This window comes from Gekko japonicus, unplaced genomic scaffold, assembly GCF_001447785.1.
Source record: "Gekko japonicus isolate JY-2015 unplaced genomic scaffold, Gekko_japonicus_V1.1 scaffold123, whole genome shotgun sequence".
NCBI lineage: Eukaryota > Metazoa > Chordata > Lepidosauria > Squamata > Gekkonidae > Gekko > Gekko japonicus.
In genome coordinates, this window is record NW_015169176.1 from 1282809 (window position 1) to 1299709 (window position 16901).

The 16901-nt window shown below is 44.2% G+C and overlaps 1 protein-coding gene across 1 annotated transcript in view; it reads right to left on the bottom strand.

Annotated features, from left to right (window-relative positions):
- The window catches only part of NDUFS1 (NADH:ubiquinone oxidoreductase core subunit S1), a 28276-nt gene that overhangs the window by 10774 nt on the left and 601 nt on the right, over positions 1-16901 (bottom strand). The window contains exons 2-11 of the mRNA XM_015416009.1: positions 12745-12812; positions 10306-10397; positions 8451-8558; positions 7887-7963; positions 6755-6842; positions 6531-6661; positions 4558-4743; positions 3823-3957; positions 2200-2314; positions 1362-1507 (exon numbers count right to left, since the gene is read on the bottom strand). Coding sequence (XP_015271495.1) covers positions 1362-1507; positions 2200-2314; positions 3823-3957; positions 4558-4743; positions 6531-6661; positions 6755-6842; positions 7887-7963; positions 8451-8558; positions 10306-10397; positions 12745-12808 — 1142 coding nt within the window. The 5' untranslated portion in view covers positions 12809-12812. The remainder of the gene's footprint in view (positions 1-1361; positions 1508-2199; positions 2315-3822; positions 3958-4557; positions 4744-6530; positions 6662-6754; positions 6843-7886; positions 7964-8450; positions 8559-10305; positions 10398-12744; positions 12813-16901) is intronic.

The window sequence follows — 16901 nt, forward strand, 5'->3', positions numbered from 1 at the left end:
TTTCACTACTTGTTTCCAACATGCAACAAAGATCCTCAAAGTAGTAGCAAAACTGATACACAGCATCACAGAGTTGGAAGGGACCTCAGGGGCATCTAGTCCAACCCCCTGCACAATGCAGGAAAGTCACAAATACCTCCCCCTCCACACCCCCAATGACCGCTGTTCCACACCCAGAAGATGACAAAAAACCCTCCAGGATTTCCAGCCAAACTGGACTGGGGGGAAATTGCTTCCTGACCCCAAAGTGGTAATCGGCATTTCCCTGGGAGTGTAAGAAAGGGCCACGAGAACTAAGCCCTGATGCAACGCTCCCTGCCCACCCTCTCATGATCTACCTAAGTTCACAGAATCAGCATGGCTGTCAGATGGCCATCTAGCCTCTGCTTGAAAACCTCTAAAGATGGAGAGCCCACCACCTCCCGGGGAACCGCTCTAGATGTCAGGAAGTTAACTTCTCTTCCCTTTATATGGACGTGAATGACAACACACATTCTATTAAGGCTGTATTTCCCAATGTGTGGGTCAAGAGCCAAAACTAGGTCACAAAGCCTCTGGAAGTGGGCCAGTGTTCCCTAACGGCCACTCCCGCCCTTCGCATCATTCTTTCTCCTCGTCCTCCTTGTCAACGTCTCACATTCTCCCGTTCCACCTCCATTTGCAAGAACAAGGAGAACAAATAGTCCGGCACCAAGTAACTTCACGGTAGTAGCCAGACAAGAGGGGAATATGGAATGCCACTTGCTTGGGGGCAGCTGTGCCCTTTGTGGGATGTCTGTGGGTTTCTCAACAACGGTTTCTACGTTGCTGCTGTAGAAAATGCAATACTGGACTAGATGGGCCACAAGGTCATAATTTTGTACTTGTGGGTCACCATACCAAAAAGGTTGGGAAACACTCTATTAAGGCACGTTTTCACATGAAAGGAAAATAAAAATGACAGCAATACTTTGCACAGAACGGTCTAGAAGCTCACCAGTAAATACCGTCATAGTGACCTTCTTCTGTTGAGAATGACCTCTCTCTAGCAAAAACCAAAACGCAATATGTCTAGTTTTTCCATGATGGTATTCGCCCTGACTTGGATCGCCCGATCACATCAGATCTCAGAAGCTAAGCAGGGTCGACTCTGGCTAGTGTTTGGGTGGGAGACCTCCAAGGAAGACCAGAGTCGTGACGCAGAGGCAGGCAATGGCAAGCCACCTCTGAGCGTCACTTGCCCTGAGGACCCCACTAGGGGTCGCCAGAAGTCAGCTGTGACTTGACGGCAAAAAAATTTAAAATTAATATTAGCTCACAAAGCTTAACCCTAGTATGTGCTCTCAATCCCTCATTAAAATCATCTGTTGGCATTATCTTACCCAGCTCCTGCAGTAGGGAACACTTCTTCAGTGCACAGGTTGTCAGAGTTCACTCTGTTCAGCAAGTCTTTGAGAGCGACAAGCGCTTCTGCGTCCACCAGGCCTCCTGCAATGGCAGCGACTTCGTTACCCTGGGAACCTTGAAGCTTTAAGGACGAAACACAAGAATCCGTGAGGTGAAACAGGTCTGCTGGTAAAACACAGGTCGTGTATCATCTTGCCTTTAGCAAATACATAAACAAATAATCCTGAGCCTGATGCTGGAAATCTGTTCCACTAGTGGAAGTATGTCTTTCCTGACAGAATAGGTTTGTGGCATCCAGCCCCTGATCCTTCACAAGACAAAACACACACATACACAGACAACAACATTGTTCTTATTGCAAAACAGTGGTGTAGTATCGTAGCAGCAGCTTTGTAAATCCACATGCTAGCGTGGATAGGGAAAAACAAAAAAAAGTAGTCAACAAGTTCTAAAACAAGGAAAGCTATTTAATTTCAGCATCCTTCCGATGCTCCCTCTAAGCTGTGGAGCCTTGTGAGCAAAAATTCTGCTTGGTGAGCCACTGGCATTCAAGTTGTGAGTGAGCGATTTGGCTGCTGCATATACTAGTTTGCTCTGGAGCCATCCTTCCTGAGCTAAGACAAAATTGTGTGAGCCGGAGGCTTAAAAACTGTGAGCTAGCTCACACACACTCAGCTTAGAGGAACCATTAATTGGCTACTGGTGCTACTTGCAGTTTGATTTCACAGGGTTCAGATCAGACGTGCTGTAAGAAGTCCGTCCAACTAATCAGCGGAGCTCCACAGCCAAACTGTTAGAAGCAAATGCTCTTACCGCTCCTGCCACACACGTCAAGGCATCCTCCCACGACACGGAGGTGAACAGGCCTTCTTCATTCCTGACCATTGGCTCAATGAGGCGCTGACGTTTCAGACCATCATAAGCAAATCTGCAAAGTTCAGATCAAGCTAAACCACAGCTGAAGGACTAACCAATCCATTATCTACTGATTCATTCGCAGCTATTTAAGCATACTGTCCTCTCAGAAACAGGGATACTTTTAACATAGCTATCACACACATGAAAGCTGCCTTACACTGAATCGAACTTTTGGTCTCTCAAGGTGAATATTGTCCGATTAGACTGGCAGCGGGTCTCTGGGGTCTTACGCGGAAGTGTTTCATAGAATCACAGATTTGGAAGGGGCCATACAGGCCATCTGCGCAATGCAGGATCAGCCAAGAGCATCCCTGACAAGTGTCTGTCCAGCCGCTGCTTAAAGACTGCCAGAGAGGGGGAGCTCACCACCGCCCCAGGCAGCTGATTCCACTGTTGCACAACTCTTGACTGTCAAAAAGGTTTTCCTAAATTCCAGCTGGTACCTCCCCGCCCTTAATTTAAACCCAAGATTGTGAGTCCTCTCCTCTGCTGCCAAAAGGAACAGCCCCCTGCCCTCCTATAAATGACAGCCCTTCAAATACTTCAAGAGAGCAACAAAGAGAGCTTTCACATCATCTACTGCCAGGTTCTTTATCTGGAGATGCCAGGGATTGAACCTGGGACCTTCTGCCTGCCAAGCAGATGCTCTACCGCTGAGCCATGGCCCATCCTTCTGGGAAATAACTGATATTACTTTAAGATAACCCATGGCAGCCAAAAAAATAATAATAGTCCTCTGGCATTTTAAAGACTAAGGGATGTACAGTGGTATTAGATTTCAAGAGCCAGGACACACTTCATCAGCTGCAAAATAATCACGAGGAGCTCTTATTCTCAACAATGGTCTTTAGAGGGAGGATCAAAAAATCCATATGCTGGGGCTATGTACAGAAGGGATTTTTAGCTGGCACAGTGAGGATGCCCAACACTTGAGCCTAGGTGTAAAAAAATCCCTGCATGGCTGCAGGCTGGGGGGGGGGCAGTGGCGTGGGTGGGTCAAGAACGGGCTGGGAGGGAGTGGAAAAAAAGACTGGGAATGGCGAGAAAGTGGGGCCAGTGTGAGGAATTCCTTCTCCTATGAATCTCATGGACAGTCAACTCGTTTCAATTATTTGTTTTTTATCATGACAAGTTTATGCTTACAGGATACTGTGCCGATACAACCAGCAGTCCTAGGGTAAATGACACAGAAGCTGACATATTAGTAACTCTGTTAAGTAGATAACCTGCAATGTTCTGGCTTTTTGTACCAAATTTAAAGTAACTGTTAAGACACAGTCCTCCTGAACACGATGCATACTTCAAAACCAATGATTTCAAGATCTTTCTCTGGATAAAGTAGACTGAAGTTCTCTGCTTTAACCATCTCTCTGCATCCACAAAAAATGTCAACATCAGTTTATAAATAGTGAGCAGATTCAAAACCTTCAAGCACAAAACTTCAGGAGGTACTGCAACTTCTATCTTTTGTACGCCACCCAAGTTCACTTGAGAACGTATCAATTTACACACAGGTACCTTGTTTTATCAGATATCCATTCCTCATTGATATCTTCATGCAATCTGGGCAAAATCCTCATTACCTCTCCAGTTCTGGTACTCACGACAATATTACTCCCGACTGCGTCAAGAACATCAATGGACTCCGTCTTCCTAAGGGAAAGGCAGAAAGCCCAAGGCATGTATGTTTCTGAAGACCTGAGACATCCTAACTAAAAGCTACCAAATGCCTCCATGTTTCCAGCAACTTAAGTTGTGTGTGTATGGTGCTGTGTTTATTTTTCGATATACCACAAAACAGCCATCAGCAACTGAAGGCTGAAACTGACATAAGAACATAAGAGAAGCCAACGTTGGGTCAGGCCAATGGCCCATCCAGCCCGACATTCTGTCACACAGTGGCCAAAAATACCAGGTGCCATCAGGAGGTCCACCAGTGGGGCCAGGACACTAGAAGCCCTCCCACTGTTGCCCCCCCCCCCCCAAGCACCAAGAATGCAGAGCATCACCTGACCTGGAGTTCCTATCTGTACTCTGACAGCTGCTCAGAGGACTGCTAACAGACTCACTGTTACAAAGCACACGCCACACCCAATCAACTCTTCCCATTTTGCCCCCACCATCAACTCCAAAAAGGGGTTCAAGGCTTACAAAGTTCTTGATGCATAGACCTGCACATCTGAATCTTCATCTCTTGAGTACAGCAAATAATATTTGCTATTGACATTTGAAGTGACACTTCTGAATACATACCTGGTCTCCCAGGGACGAGCAGTAAAAGCATAGGGCTTAGATGTCAGGGCGCCTACTGGGCAGATATCGATTATGTTGCCGGATAATTCAGACATGAACATTTTTTCAATGTAAGTACCAACTTGCATCTCATTTCCCCTTCCTGTCGTTCCTAGATCGTCGACTCCCGCAATCTCACTCGCAAACCTAGTGAAGGCAGAGATGGGTAACACGTTACGTACCATTTAAGCTCATTATTCTCCCCCCCCCAACCCCCTGAAGATGTTGTTTCTTCTAAGAAGAAAATTTTGACGGCATGTATAAAAGACAGTGTATAAGAAAGCCCTGATGCATTGGTCAGGTTCACTGCTGGAATGGAAAGCAATTCCAACAGCTCGTAAGTAGACCCACTCAGTTTTACATGGATTTGAATCCAGAATCTAGTTAGAGACCAACAAGATTTTTCGGGTATGAGCTCTTAAGAGTCCCAAAGCTCATTCCTGTTGTTCTCTAAGATGCTTCGGGACTCAAATCTAGCTGCTCCACTGCAGACCAACACAGTTACCCTCTGAAACCGTCTTTACATCGTTTCGGTTCTTATAAAAGATTCCCTCGGAAAGCCACTATCTGGCTATCTACTCTGATTCACTGAACAAGAAGATTAAAACAACAGAGCCAACAAAATGAAGTTTCCACTATATGTAAAATACTTGTTAAATTAGTTGCCCCACACCAGCTGATCCTCAGGTGCTAACAGGTAGTCCAGACACTGGCTTGATTCAGCTGTCACATGGAACCTCAGTTTAAATAAAGGATCTGGATCCGTGTGACGCCAAAACACAGGTTACTACACCTGAAAAAGGGTGCATGCACACAAAAAGCTCTTAGACCTGGAATAAAACTTTGTGGGTCTTAAAGGTGCCACTGGACTAAAACTTTGCTCTGCTACAGAAACTGTTCAGGTACATTAGACTATGACAGCTAGTCCTGTGGCTCTGTGTACTGTACAAATGTGGACATTCTATCTTAATTCTGATTTGGTTCCTGGCGCTTCCCTCACTGCAATGGTAGCCAGGTCTCTGCAAAAGAGGCGTAAGAAATACCCCAAAGGGAATGAACATTGCATTCACCAAGCAAACCAAGGTTTGAATCACAGTTTGTGAGAGGGAACCTGGTTTCAAAAAATTAACCTCTGTTTTTCATTCAGTCTGAACAAAGCCATTAAATCTTGCACTGCTTACTAAAAGTATGCAGTTATTTTGTTTGAAAGACTACAGTTTCCTTTTGATTTCATATTCTTTTTTTGCACCTACATGATTTATATCACATAACAGCCACTTCACCTCTATATGAAAAGAAGAAGCAGGAGGAGGAGGAGATTGGATTTATACCCCGCCCTTCAACTCGAAGTCTCAGAGCAGTTTACAAACTCCTTCCTCTCCCCACAACAGACACCCTGTGAGGTAGACAGGGCTGAGAGAGCTCTTTTGAGGACTGCTCTTTCAAGGACAGCTCTTGTCAGAACTATGGCTTGTCCAAGGTCATCCAGCAGCTGCAAGTGGAGGATTGGGGAATCAAATCTGGTTCTCCTAGATTAGAGTCCGCACACTTAACCACTACACCGAACTGGCACACTTAACCATTACACCTTCACAGATTCTTGTTACAAACTCCAAACAGAATCCAGTAGGGAAGGGAAGCTAGGAGCCCTGGCCCTCCTAGCAGGAAGCTACCCCACCCACCCCAAGGAGGGCAGGTGGTGGCAGTGAGTTACCCAAGTGGAAGAAAGAAGTAACCCCCTCCAAGAGTTGGCAACACCAAGGAGGCTTGGGCAGGGCAGGGTCTGCAAATCAAAGCAGGCCTGTTCCATCACATCATAGAAGGATCATTCAAAAACACCTGAATGCAGGCTACAGATTAGATGACATTTCCCTCTACTTACAACATCAACATATATTACATTCTGGTGACAAGGACAATGGGACACCAGCTACCTGATGCATCGGGTGCATTGTATGCACCGGGTCATGATAGTTTTCACTAGCGGACCGAGGTTCTTGTCTTCAACGGCACGTTTTCCTTCCAGGAATCTGCTCCTATCACTGCCAAACATCATTGACTGATCCTAAGGACAGACAGAAATGAAAGGAACATACCTCTTGAAGAAGCAGCGTTTCACTCAAGGTAATATCAAAAAAAGGTCTCCTAGAAGTTATACCTGGAGGTCACACTCCCCTCCTTGATCACAGATAGGACAGTCCAGTGGATGGTTGGCCAGCAGAAGCAGGAATTCCATGACACCCTCTCTGTCGGGAATCAGTCAGTAAAAAATGAGAATCATTGTTTATATTTATTTATTGACATTATTTATAGTTCACCTTTCTCACTGGGACTCAAGGTGGATTACACAGAGTGAGTCAATACAATTAACAGATGGGACATTCAATAAATAGTGCAACAGGATTAGGGTTGCAGAACCAACCAGAAGTCTAAAAACAGAACTGAAGCAACACACTAAGTGTTAACGTATCAAGTTAAATGATGCACAATTCCACCATAGGATCCTAGCTTAAACAAGCTATACACAGTGGTATAATACACCACAGTCCCTGATCATTTTTCCAAGTAACTTTATGAATCAATTAGTACAGTGCAAGTCGATTGCCTGTGATATTACTGATACACAGAAGAAGTTAATTTGTTTTATATTTCCACCGTATTTTCCACATTCTACCCATTTAGAAAAATGAGTTCAACTATTAAAAGGTTCCCTTGCTCAAAAGCCAGTTGAATCCAACTCTAGGGTTGCGGTGCTCATCTCCGTTTCAAAGCTGAAGAGCCAGCGCTGTCCGAAGACGTTTCCGTGGTCATGTGGCCGGCATGACTAAACACCAAGGCGCACAGAACGCTCTTACCTTCCCACCAAAGTGGTACCTATTTATCTACTTGCAATTTCTTGCTTTCGAACTGCTAGGTTGGCAGGAGCTGGAACTAGAGATGGGAGCTCACTCCATCATGCGGCACACCCGGGTCTCGAACTGCTGAGCTACTGACCTTCCACAGCCTGCAGTTCAGCGTCTTAACCACTTGAGCCACCGCAGCTCCTTCAACTATTAAGGCAACTTATTAAAATTAATTCAAGTGGGGGCAGCCGTGTTGGTCTGAAGCAGCAGAACAAAGTCTGAGACCAGCGTTAATAAAGGCACTAATAAAGTCTCATTCTGGGTATTCTTTCATTACAATTATTATTATTATTTTAATAAAGGCACTTTGTTTTGATGCACACCCAGCCACAAGCCCATTATTCCAACGTCGGGAAAGTAAGTTGTACAAAAACATACACAGCTTACCTCGCTTTCCGGGACTTCTCGGAATTTGTCAGGATATTCCAGCCCTTCATCACGGGCATGGCACAAGCAGCTACCGGCTACAAAATCCATTAGAAAGATGCAAATTCAGTGATGACATCTCCATGTATCTTCATAACATTCACTACCCAACCTTCAGTTCATAGCAAAAGTTGCACATGTGATTAAATTCATGTACATTCTTTCCACTGTTCTTTACTATAACCAGGTGAAACCAACAAAACTTTCATCTGACTTCAACAGGCCCAATACAACGCAAATTAGCAGTTACTTTCTGAAGAAAAGCCAGCATTTAAGACCACACAACATTACAGCTCCATTTCTGTGTCTAGTTCAAGCGAGAGAGAATTTCTGGGAAGGTATATCAAGCATTTCTAAGAGATCAATTAAGCTTGACAACTGCACTGTAAACAAACATATTTAGAATAATGTCAAAAAGCTGCAGTTCGCTGCAGACACATTATAACCGAAACACAACCTACGTGTTCTGCAAAGTTCTGCAAGCTTCCGGAACACCACAGATTTTAGCAAAAATGTAATACTGACCTTGGGTGCCTTCTCTATCTCCACAAGACACATCCTACAATTTCCGGCCACAGACAGTCTGTCATGGTAGCAAAAACGAGGAATCTGCATCCCAACCTTTTCACAAGCCTAAGAGGAGAGGGAAAGACATGTGATTACTTTTTTCAAAACACCCAAAAGCATGGGTTAGGAAAGTTCATCAGTGGCAGTAAAGAGACCTGTAGGAGGAAAACTCCAGTATGCTTTGAGGGAATATTACAGGAAGCATCAAAGGGATTGAAATGATCCCTGTGGAAACTAAAAGGGGCTTGCCAATTTGGTCCTCCCTTCAGAAATTTAAGATTGACATAGGAGAGCATTCAAACATACATCATAGAAATAACTTGCACACTGCTACCAGGCTTCTCTTGCTTGTGACCTCTGATGACCTGTTGTTCCTATACCAATACTTCTGGCTAAACAATGCTATGAAACATAAATGTGAAGTAACACGGGGTTTTTTATACAGTGGCGTTCTATGAACTCTTGGCTCACTTTAATATAGGAGTCGGTTCAGACGTAACATGAAGCCATGGTTTATTTCAACAGTGGTGGGCTGGTGAAATTTCTCTCCCTTCAGGCGCAGAACAAGAGAAGTACTGCAAATGCAGTCTTCTGGGTCATCAGCAATTCCACCAGAGAAGGAAAGATGATGTGCCTTCTTTACTTAAACATCATATTTACTCCAAAGGAAGACACACCTGAATGTAAGATGACCCCTCCCCAAAAAATTACACACAATTTATTTTCAAATTAGTTGACATAACGGTAGCTTATATGCAAACTGAAGATGACTCATTTTTTTTCTTTTTCATTTTGGATGGCATGTCTGGAGGAAAACCTAGTCCTGCATTTTGGTAAATACTGTTTCTGTTTAGAGATCTCTTCCAACTACCTCAATAAGATACCAGGTAGAAAAGGGATGGGGGGGGGGAGTGCAGGAATAATAATACAACTGTTTTGGGGCATGGAACAGGGGTCACTGGGGGTGTGTGGGGGGAGGTATTTGTGAATTCCCTGCACTGTGCAGGGGGTTGGACTAGATGACCCTGGAGATCCCTTCCAACTCTATGATTCTATGAGTCTGAAGACGCACAGTAGTTCAGTTCCACAGGGTTGTGGTTCAGCATTCACTTTCAGCTAATAATCTGAGATGGGGAAATCACAGAGAGTGATTAAAATGGGGAATTTGCTGCCAGAAGATGTAGTGATGGCCACAGGAATAGACAGCTTTAAAAAGGGATTGAATAGATTAATGGAATATCGGTTTATCAGTGGCTACCAGCCATGGTGATTGAGGGGAACCTTCATGTTCAGACATTCTCTGAATCCCAGTGCTGGTAGGCAAAACCAGGGGAAGGTCTCAGCCTCCATGCCCTGTTGTTGGACCTCCAGAGGATCTAGTTGGCCACTATGTGAGACAGGATGCTGGACTAGATGGACCCTCACTGGTCTGATCCAGCAGGGCTCTTCTTATGTTCTTATCATACTTATAAAGCAAAACAGAACAGGAATTGATTAGCATTTTAAAGAATAACAACATTTATTCCAGGATAACCTTTCCTGAGTCAAGAGCTCACTTCATCACAAAGCTTATACTAGATTAGAATAAATTTTGTTAGTCCTCAAAGTGCCACAGGACTCCTGTTTTATTTGGCTACTACAGACTAACAAAGTCATATACAAAACTGTTTCTTCTTATCCAGTTTCCTAATGGAGCTGCTGAAAATCTACAGCAAGAGAAGACATTTTTTAATATCTAAGAGAATGCAAAGATACTACTACTGTGAAAGTCTGAGTGGAATGCAGAAGGACGTAGACCCAGGGGTCATTCTACCTGAAGCACCGTGGTTCCTGGAGGTACCATAAGGGGTTGCCCATCGACAAAAACCTCTATAAGGTTGCTGGCTGCTGTTGCTGTTGTGCGCACTAAGAAAATGAGAAACACAAAATATATTTTATTTCTCAAAGCCAGCACAGATATTTCAGATTCACTGGCCCAAATTAATGAACAGCTGAAGCTGCCTCGTTTGACCGTGAACGGCCAGTCGTATCACTGCTGAAAAAGAGCAAAGGGACAGAAATATTTTACACCTTCATGACCACGGAAACGTCTTCAGACAGCGCTGGCTCTTCGGCTTGGAAACGGAGATGAGCACCGCCCCCTGGAGTCGGATTCGACTAGCTTTCGAGCAAGGGAAACCTTTACTAGGAGCAAATGGAGTCTTTTTGCTGCTTTACAACACAGTCTATGCAGAGTTATTCCAGTGTAACCGCTCTGATTTCACTCAGCTTACAATGGAATCAAGTTCATTCATGACACAGTATTCCCTATTACTATATATGGGTGTGAGAGCTGGACAGTGAAGGAAGCTGACACGAAGAAAGTGGATTCTTTTGAAATGTGATGTTGGAGGAGAATTTTATGGACAACAGTGGGCCACCAAAAAGACAAATCAGTGTGTTCTAGATCAAATCTAAGCCTGAACTCTCCCTATAAACTAAAATGACTAAACTGAGGCTATCGTACTTTGGTCACATTATGAGAAGACAATAATGCATAGAAAGGTTGAAGACAGCCGGAAAAGAGGAAGACCCAACATGAGATGGATTGACTCTATAAAGGAAGCCACAAGGGCCCTCAGTTTGAAAGACCTGAGCAAGACTGTTAATGACAGGACGTTTTGAAGGACATTAATTCATAGGGTCAACGTAAGTGGGAAGCAACTTGACAGCACTTCACACACACACACACTCACACACACACAAATGGAATAATTCTACAGATAATGGCATTGTCATTCAAGATACCAAATTAAGTCTTTTAAAAAGCACAGAGAAACATTTTATGTCTCCCCCAGGACGGCATCATTTATGACTTCTATTTATATCACGTATGTGGGGGGAAAATGAAATCACAGATTTTTGGTGAGTGCTAAAGGGCTGTATGCAGCTCATGGCACTATTTATTGTATGCATTTACCACACCGTTTTCTAATTTCTGTAATCTAGTTTGTGCATTTAAACTATGTCTTGTACTGCTTTACTGCTTTACCTAATTGTGCAGACCAATCTTAGTACAATCTTTATCTTATACTGCTTCACTGCTAAATTTTGGAATCTACCTTGAGTCTCAGTGAGAAACGTGTACAATAAATGAAGAAAGTTATATGGAACTGCCACTTTATGAAGTCTGGTCATTCAACTTGTGCCGTTTGATGACTTCTGTTACTGTTTTGCCGACTTTGTGTTATACGCCACTCAAAAAGTAGCTCCAGTTATCAGAACTAAAAGGATTTGTCTTTGTTATATGCCACTCAAAAAGTAGCTCCAGTTATCAGAATCAGGCAAGTGCCTGATGGAATTTTTCTTCTTTTTATCTGAAATATGAACCTAACACAGACTTCAATACAGTCCCTAAGAGAAGCCCACGAGAGCTACTTCCCAAAATGTGCCTAGCAGCACTCATCAATGGGGGTTTTTCTGGTTTCTGACCAAGGTTAACTCTCAATAACAAATGCCGACCTTACAATTAGTTCCTAATCCTATGCTGTTTTGGATATCCACTATCTATTGCCACCCATACAATTCTCATGACTAACCAAATGCACTAAGTGATGACCAGTGTTCCCTCTAAGCTGAGTTAGTGTGAGCTAGCTCAGTTTTTTAGCCTCCAGCTCACAAATTTTTGTCTTCGCTCAGGAAGGTTGGCTCCAGAGCAAACTAATTTATGCAGTAGCCAAATCACTCGCTCACAACTTTAATGCCAGTAGCTCACAAAGTCGAATTTTTGCTCACAAGAATCCACAGCTTAGAGGGAGCATTGGTGATGACTTCTTGTTGTTGTTCAGTTGCACAGTCGAGTCCGACTCTTTGCGACTCCATGGACCAGATCCCGCCAGGCCCTCCTGTCTTCCGCCGTCCTCTGAAGTTGGCTCAATTTCATGTTCGTTGCATCGATGACACTGTCTAACCATCTCATCCTTTGCTGTCCCCGTCTTCTTTGACCTTCAATCTTTCCCAGCATCAGGATCTTCTCCAGTGAGTGCTCCCTTCTCATTTGGTGGCCACAGTATTTGAGCTTCAGTTTCATTATCCTTCCAGGGAACAGTCAGGGTTGATTTCTTTTAGGATTGACTGATTTGATCTTCTTGCAGTCCAAGGGACTCTCAAGAGTCTTCTCCAGCACCATAGTTCAAAAGAATCTATTCTTCGGCGCTCGGCCTTCCTTATGACTACCTCTACAAAAAAGAACGTTCTGAATAGAACAACTTACCACATCCTTTAGTTGTCTGAGTGACACCATTCAGGCACTTGCGGACAGCAGGTAATCGCAGCATGGTGCTGCAAATAAACAGAAGAGAATTTAAGCTACAAGAGCATTTATATAATTATGATTTATAATTCAAATTTATATTCTGCCCTCCTCGCGAGTGGGCTCAGGGCAGATCGCAACCCAATATCAGAAATGTATCAACAATTTCAGACATATAAAATATAGATATAGACAATGAAGACAATTTAAATCAAAAAACAAAACAAAAGGAAAGAACTGAATGACCGTATTTTTAACACCAACTATACGAAACAATTGTAAGATGTAATTAAACATGTCTGCCTTTCTGGCTGTCTTTCACACACACTGTTCAATGTTGGAACCCCACCTATTCTTAAACAATTGCTTTACCAAATCAAAAATACTCAGTTTTATTTTGTAAAAACAGTTCTCTGCATAATACAAGCATTGTGCATTGAGAGATACTGCAGGTCTCTCGCTTAAAGCCGGCCTTGGTTCGGAGGGCGGGGTAGAAATTTAAGAAAACGAATAAAAAATAAAGTCACTGGAAATATAAAACAGAAATACATCCTGCGAATCTGAAGTGAAAAGCACACAGCAAACCAGATTTGCCTCTACACAACCAAAGTACGTATCACTTTCCACTAGCAACGTATGAGAACTGGACTCCGTGGCAGCTGAGCTCTCTCACAACAGTAGGGACCCACACTGATTTTCAACAAGAGCTGGCGTAGTGGCTAAGCAACCAAGCTGATGGAGGTAGAAATTGATGTCAAGTCCTGGCCCTGCTAGGAGACCTCCTGAGGGCACCTAAGTTTTGGCCACTGTGTGACAAAGAGTGTTGGACCGGATGGGCCATTGGCCTGATCCAACATGGCTTCTCGTATGTTCTTAAGTCACAGCTGACGTATGGCGACCCTGTGGGGGTTTTCAAGGCAAGAAACTTTCAGAGGTGGTTTGACATTGCCTTCCTCCACGTCACAACCCTGACATTCCTTGGTGGTCTCCCATCCAAGTACTAACCAGGGCTGACCCTGCTTAGCTTCCAAGATCTGACAAGATCGGGATAGCCTGGGCTATCCAGGTCAGGGCAAGCAACCATGCTAAGAGTTCAGAAATTCATGGCATGTGGCCCTGTTCTGGACAGCTATCTCAGAAGCTAAGCAGGGCTGACCCTCGCAAGCAACTGGAAGGGAGACCTCCAAGGAATACGAGGCCTCGGGATGCAGAGGCAGGTTATCAAGCATCCAAACCCCACTAGGGGTCACCAGCAATGCTCCCTCTAAGCCGTGGAGTCTTGTGAGCAAAAATTCTACTTTGTGAGCTACTGGCATTAAAGTTGTGAGCGAGCGATTTGCCTGCTGCATAAATTATTTTGCTCTGAAGCCATCCTTCCTGAGCTAAGGCAAAAATGTGTGAACTAGAGGCTAAAAACCTGTGAGCTAGCTCACGGTAACTCAGCTTAGAGGGAACACTGGTCACCAGAAGTTCCATGCAAGTACACACACACACACACCAAACTCCCCCCCCCCCAAGAAAAGAGAAATCTCTGGCATGTGTATTGCCTCGACCAAGAAGTTGGGAAGGGTGCTCGCTCTTTGGAGGAAAGGCTACATGCTTTGCATGCAGAAGGCTCCTGTTTTCGTCCCTGACATTAGCCAAGGATCTCGGGTTGCTAGTGTTGGGAAAGAACTTTCTTCTCCACTTGAGACTCTGGGAATCAACGCAGAGCTCGATCGCGCCAGATGGATCAGCAGTCTGACCACAGCACATTCATCTGGACGTCTCCATATCGGTCACTTGGGAAAACAAAAACTGAAATTCAGAAACAGCCAGAAGTGCTACGTATAAAGATAGCACCTTCTTCGCGTGTTTCAGGCTGGAAAGAGAGTAAAGCCAAGAGGTGTAATGTTTGGATGGCAAAACAAAAACGCACAAAACCCCCCAGAAGTGGTGCAACATGCTGTCTTTAAATGTTGCTTGTCTTATTTATTCTAACCCATCACAAAGTGAAACAGGTGACAACTGCAAACATGTCTATCCTAGATAGTAAAAAGCTGGACATAACCTAGAAGGAATGTGTATTCCACAAGCACTACTGTCCTAACACATCTCACCTTACTTCTGCTTCAGGAGTAGCTCATCCCTTGCTCGGTATAGGTCAGTATCAAAAAAGCTCACAAGTACTTGTGGGATTAGAACATGAGCACACACGCACGAGCACATTTTAGGCTGCTTTCCAACGATTAAACACATCACACCTATGAATGTCCACTTATGTCCATCTGCCTGTATTTCCAAATTAACTTATTTGCTCCTGTTCCACACTCTTTAAAGTTATTTTACTTTTACATATATTTTTTCTATTTCTTCCACTTCATACTGGGAATAGCTCTCATATGTTTCCCCTTCATAAGATATGGGAAGATGATCCTTCTCACATTCTGTTCTGAGTACGCTCACCGAAGAGGATTGTAGTTCTGCAAGGCTTATCTAGACACGGTTCCAGCACTTCAGAAAAATCAGTGTGGTCTATTCTCAATGTCAGAAAAATAACCTCTGTTCTCACAGTTGGAAACAGATGGCTTAAAATGTTATTTTTCCTAGGCCTTGAATGTTCTTTTCCTAGCCTGAAGGACACCCTCTCCCTGCATGAGCCTCCATACTAACTCTCTTTCTCCCAGCAGTTCACACTTTCTATTACCTCTTGTAAGGAAACACAACCTGGGGCAGCCACTTCAAGTGGGGTTTTCAATAGCTGCTTCACCTCTTTGGAACAGGCCGCCATTAGGCAAGACCTGTCCCTTCTCTGTCTGCTTTTTAGGGGAGCACGCAAGACCGAACTATTCGGGGGGGGGGAGGCTTTGGCTGTTGTTTGTATTGAATACAGGTATGGATTTCTGTTACGATGTTTTGTTCCTGGGGTGTATACATTTCAGCATACTTCTGTGAACCATTTAAGACCTACTGTAGAGGGAAAGGCGGTGAATACACATCTTAATAAATAAATGTTGCTTGCCGAATCATCTGTATCCTTCCTTACTGCCAGAACACATGGCATAGCCACAACAACCTTCTTGGTCAGAAATGCACGCTAAGGCACTAACTACAAAGGGACGGAACTGGGGGGGGAGTGAGTGAGGAATACATCCCAAGTAGGCTTCAACACTGCCTTAGTCCTAGAAACCTATCAGTAAACTCTATATGCCCTCCCCTGGATGGCCCAAGCTACCCCGATCTCATCAACAGACATCTTTCGGGTATGCTGTAGGGCTATCTTTCGGCTATGCTCCTGCAGAGTGCAGGGGGTTGGACTGGATGACCTGCAAGGTCCCTTCCAACTCTAACATTCTATGATTCTAAGTCTCAGAAGCTAAGCAAGGTTGGCTCTGGCTAGTATTTGGATGGGAGACCACCACGGAAGCCCAGGGTTGCTGTGTAGAGGCAGGCGATGGACAGCCACCTCTGAACGTCTCTTGCCTTGAAACCCCCACAGGGTCTGGACACATGGTAAAGAAGCCCTGGTCATATTCCACCAGGCGTTCAATGACTTTCACCTCAACCTGACTGTAGTACCCACCTGATGAAGTCAAAAAACAGATTAACAACGCCAGAATGGTACCCCAAGAAAATTAAACCCAAACAAATGGTAACCATATAAACTAAGCTTATTATTCCTGTTCGGTCCTTGAATCTGTTAAACATCTCCATTCTGCTGTATGCTAATGCTCACCCTCTACCTATATGTATGGGCGGGTAAATGCCACTTCATCGTATCTTAAGAAGTGTGCATGCACATAAAAGCTTATATCTTGAATAAAACTTTGTTGGTCTTAAAGGTGCCACCTGGACTCAAATTCTGTTCTGCTGCTTCGGACCAAGACAACTACTGGAGTATCTCTGCATAGGATTGCACTGTCAGTCTCCCAGGCCTCGGGCTGGGGACCTCAAAATAACAATATGGCAGCGACAAAAACAAACACTTCGAAGTGAAGCTCCAGCGGGAAATAGCTGGACCAGACTTCGCCAGCACACTTGTTCATATTCGGTTTGGGCTTAATCAGAACCGCCAGTTTCTTTCCACGCCACAGGTCTGCAAGTAAGCACAGCCAAAGGGGAGAATCGCAGCAGATATT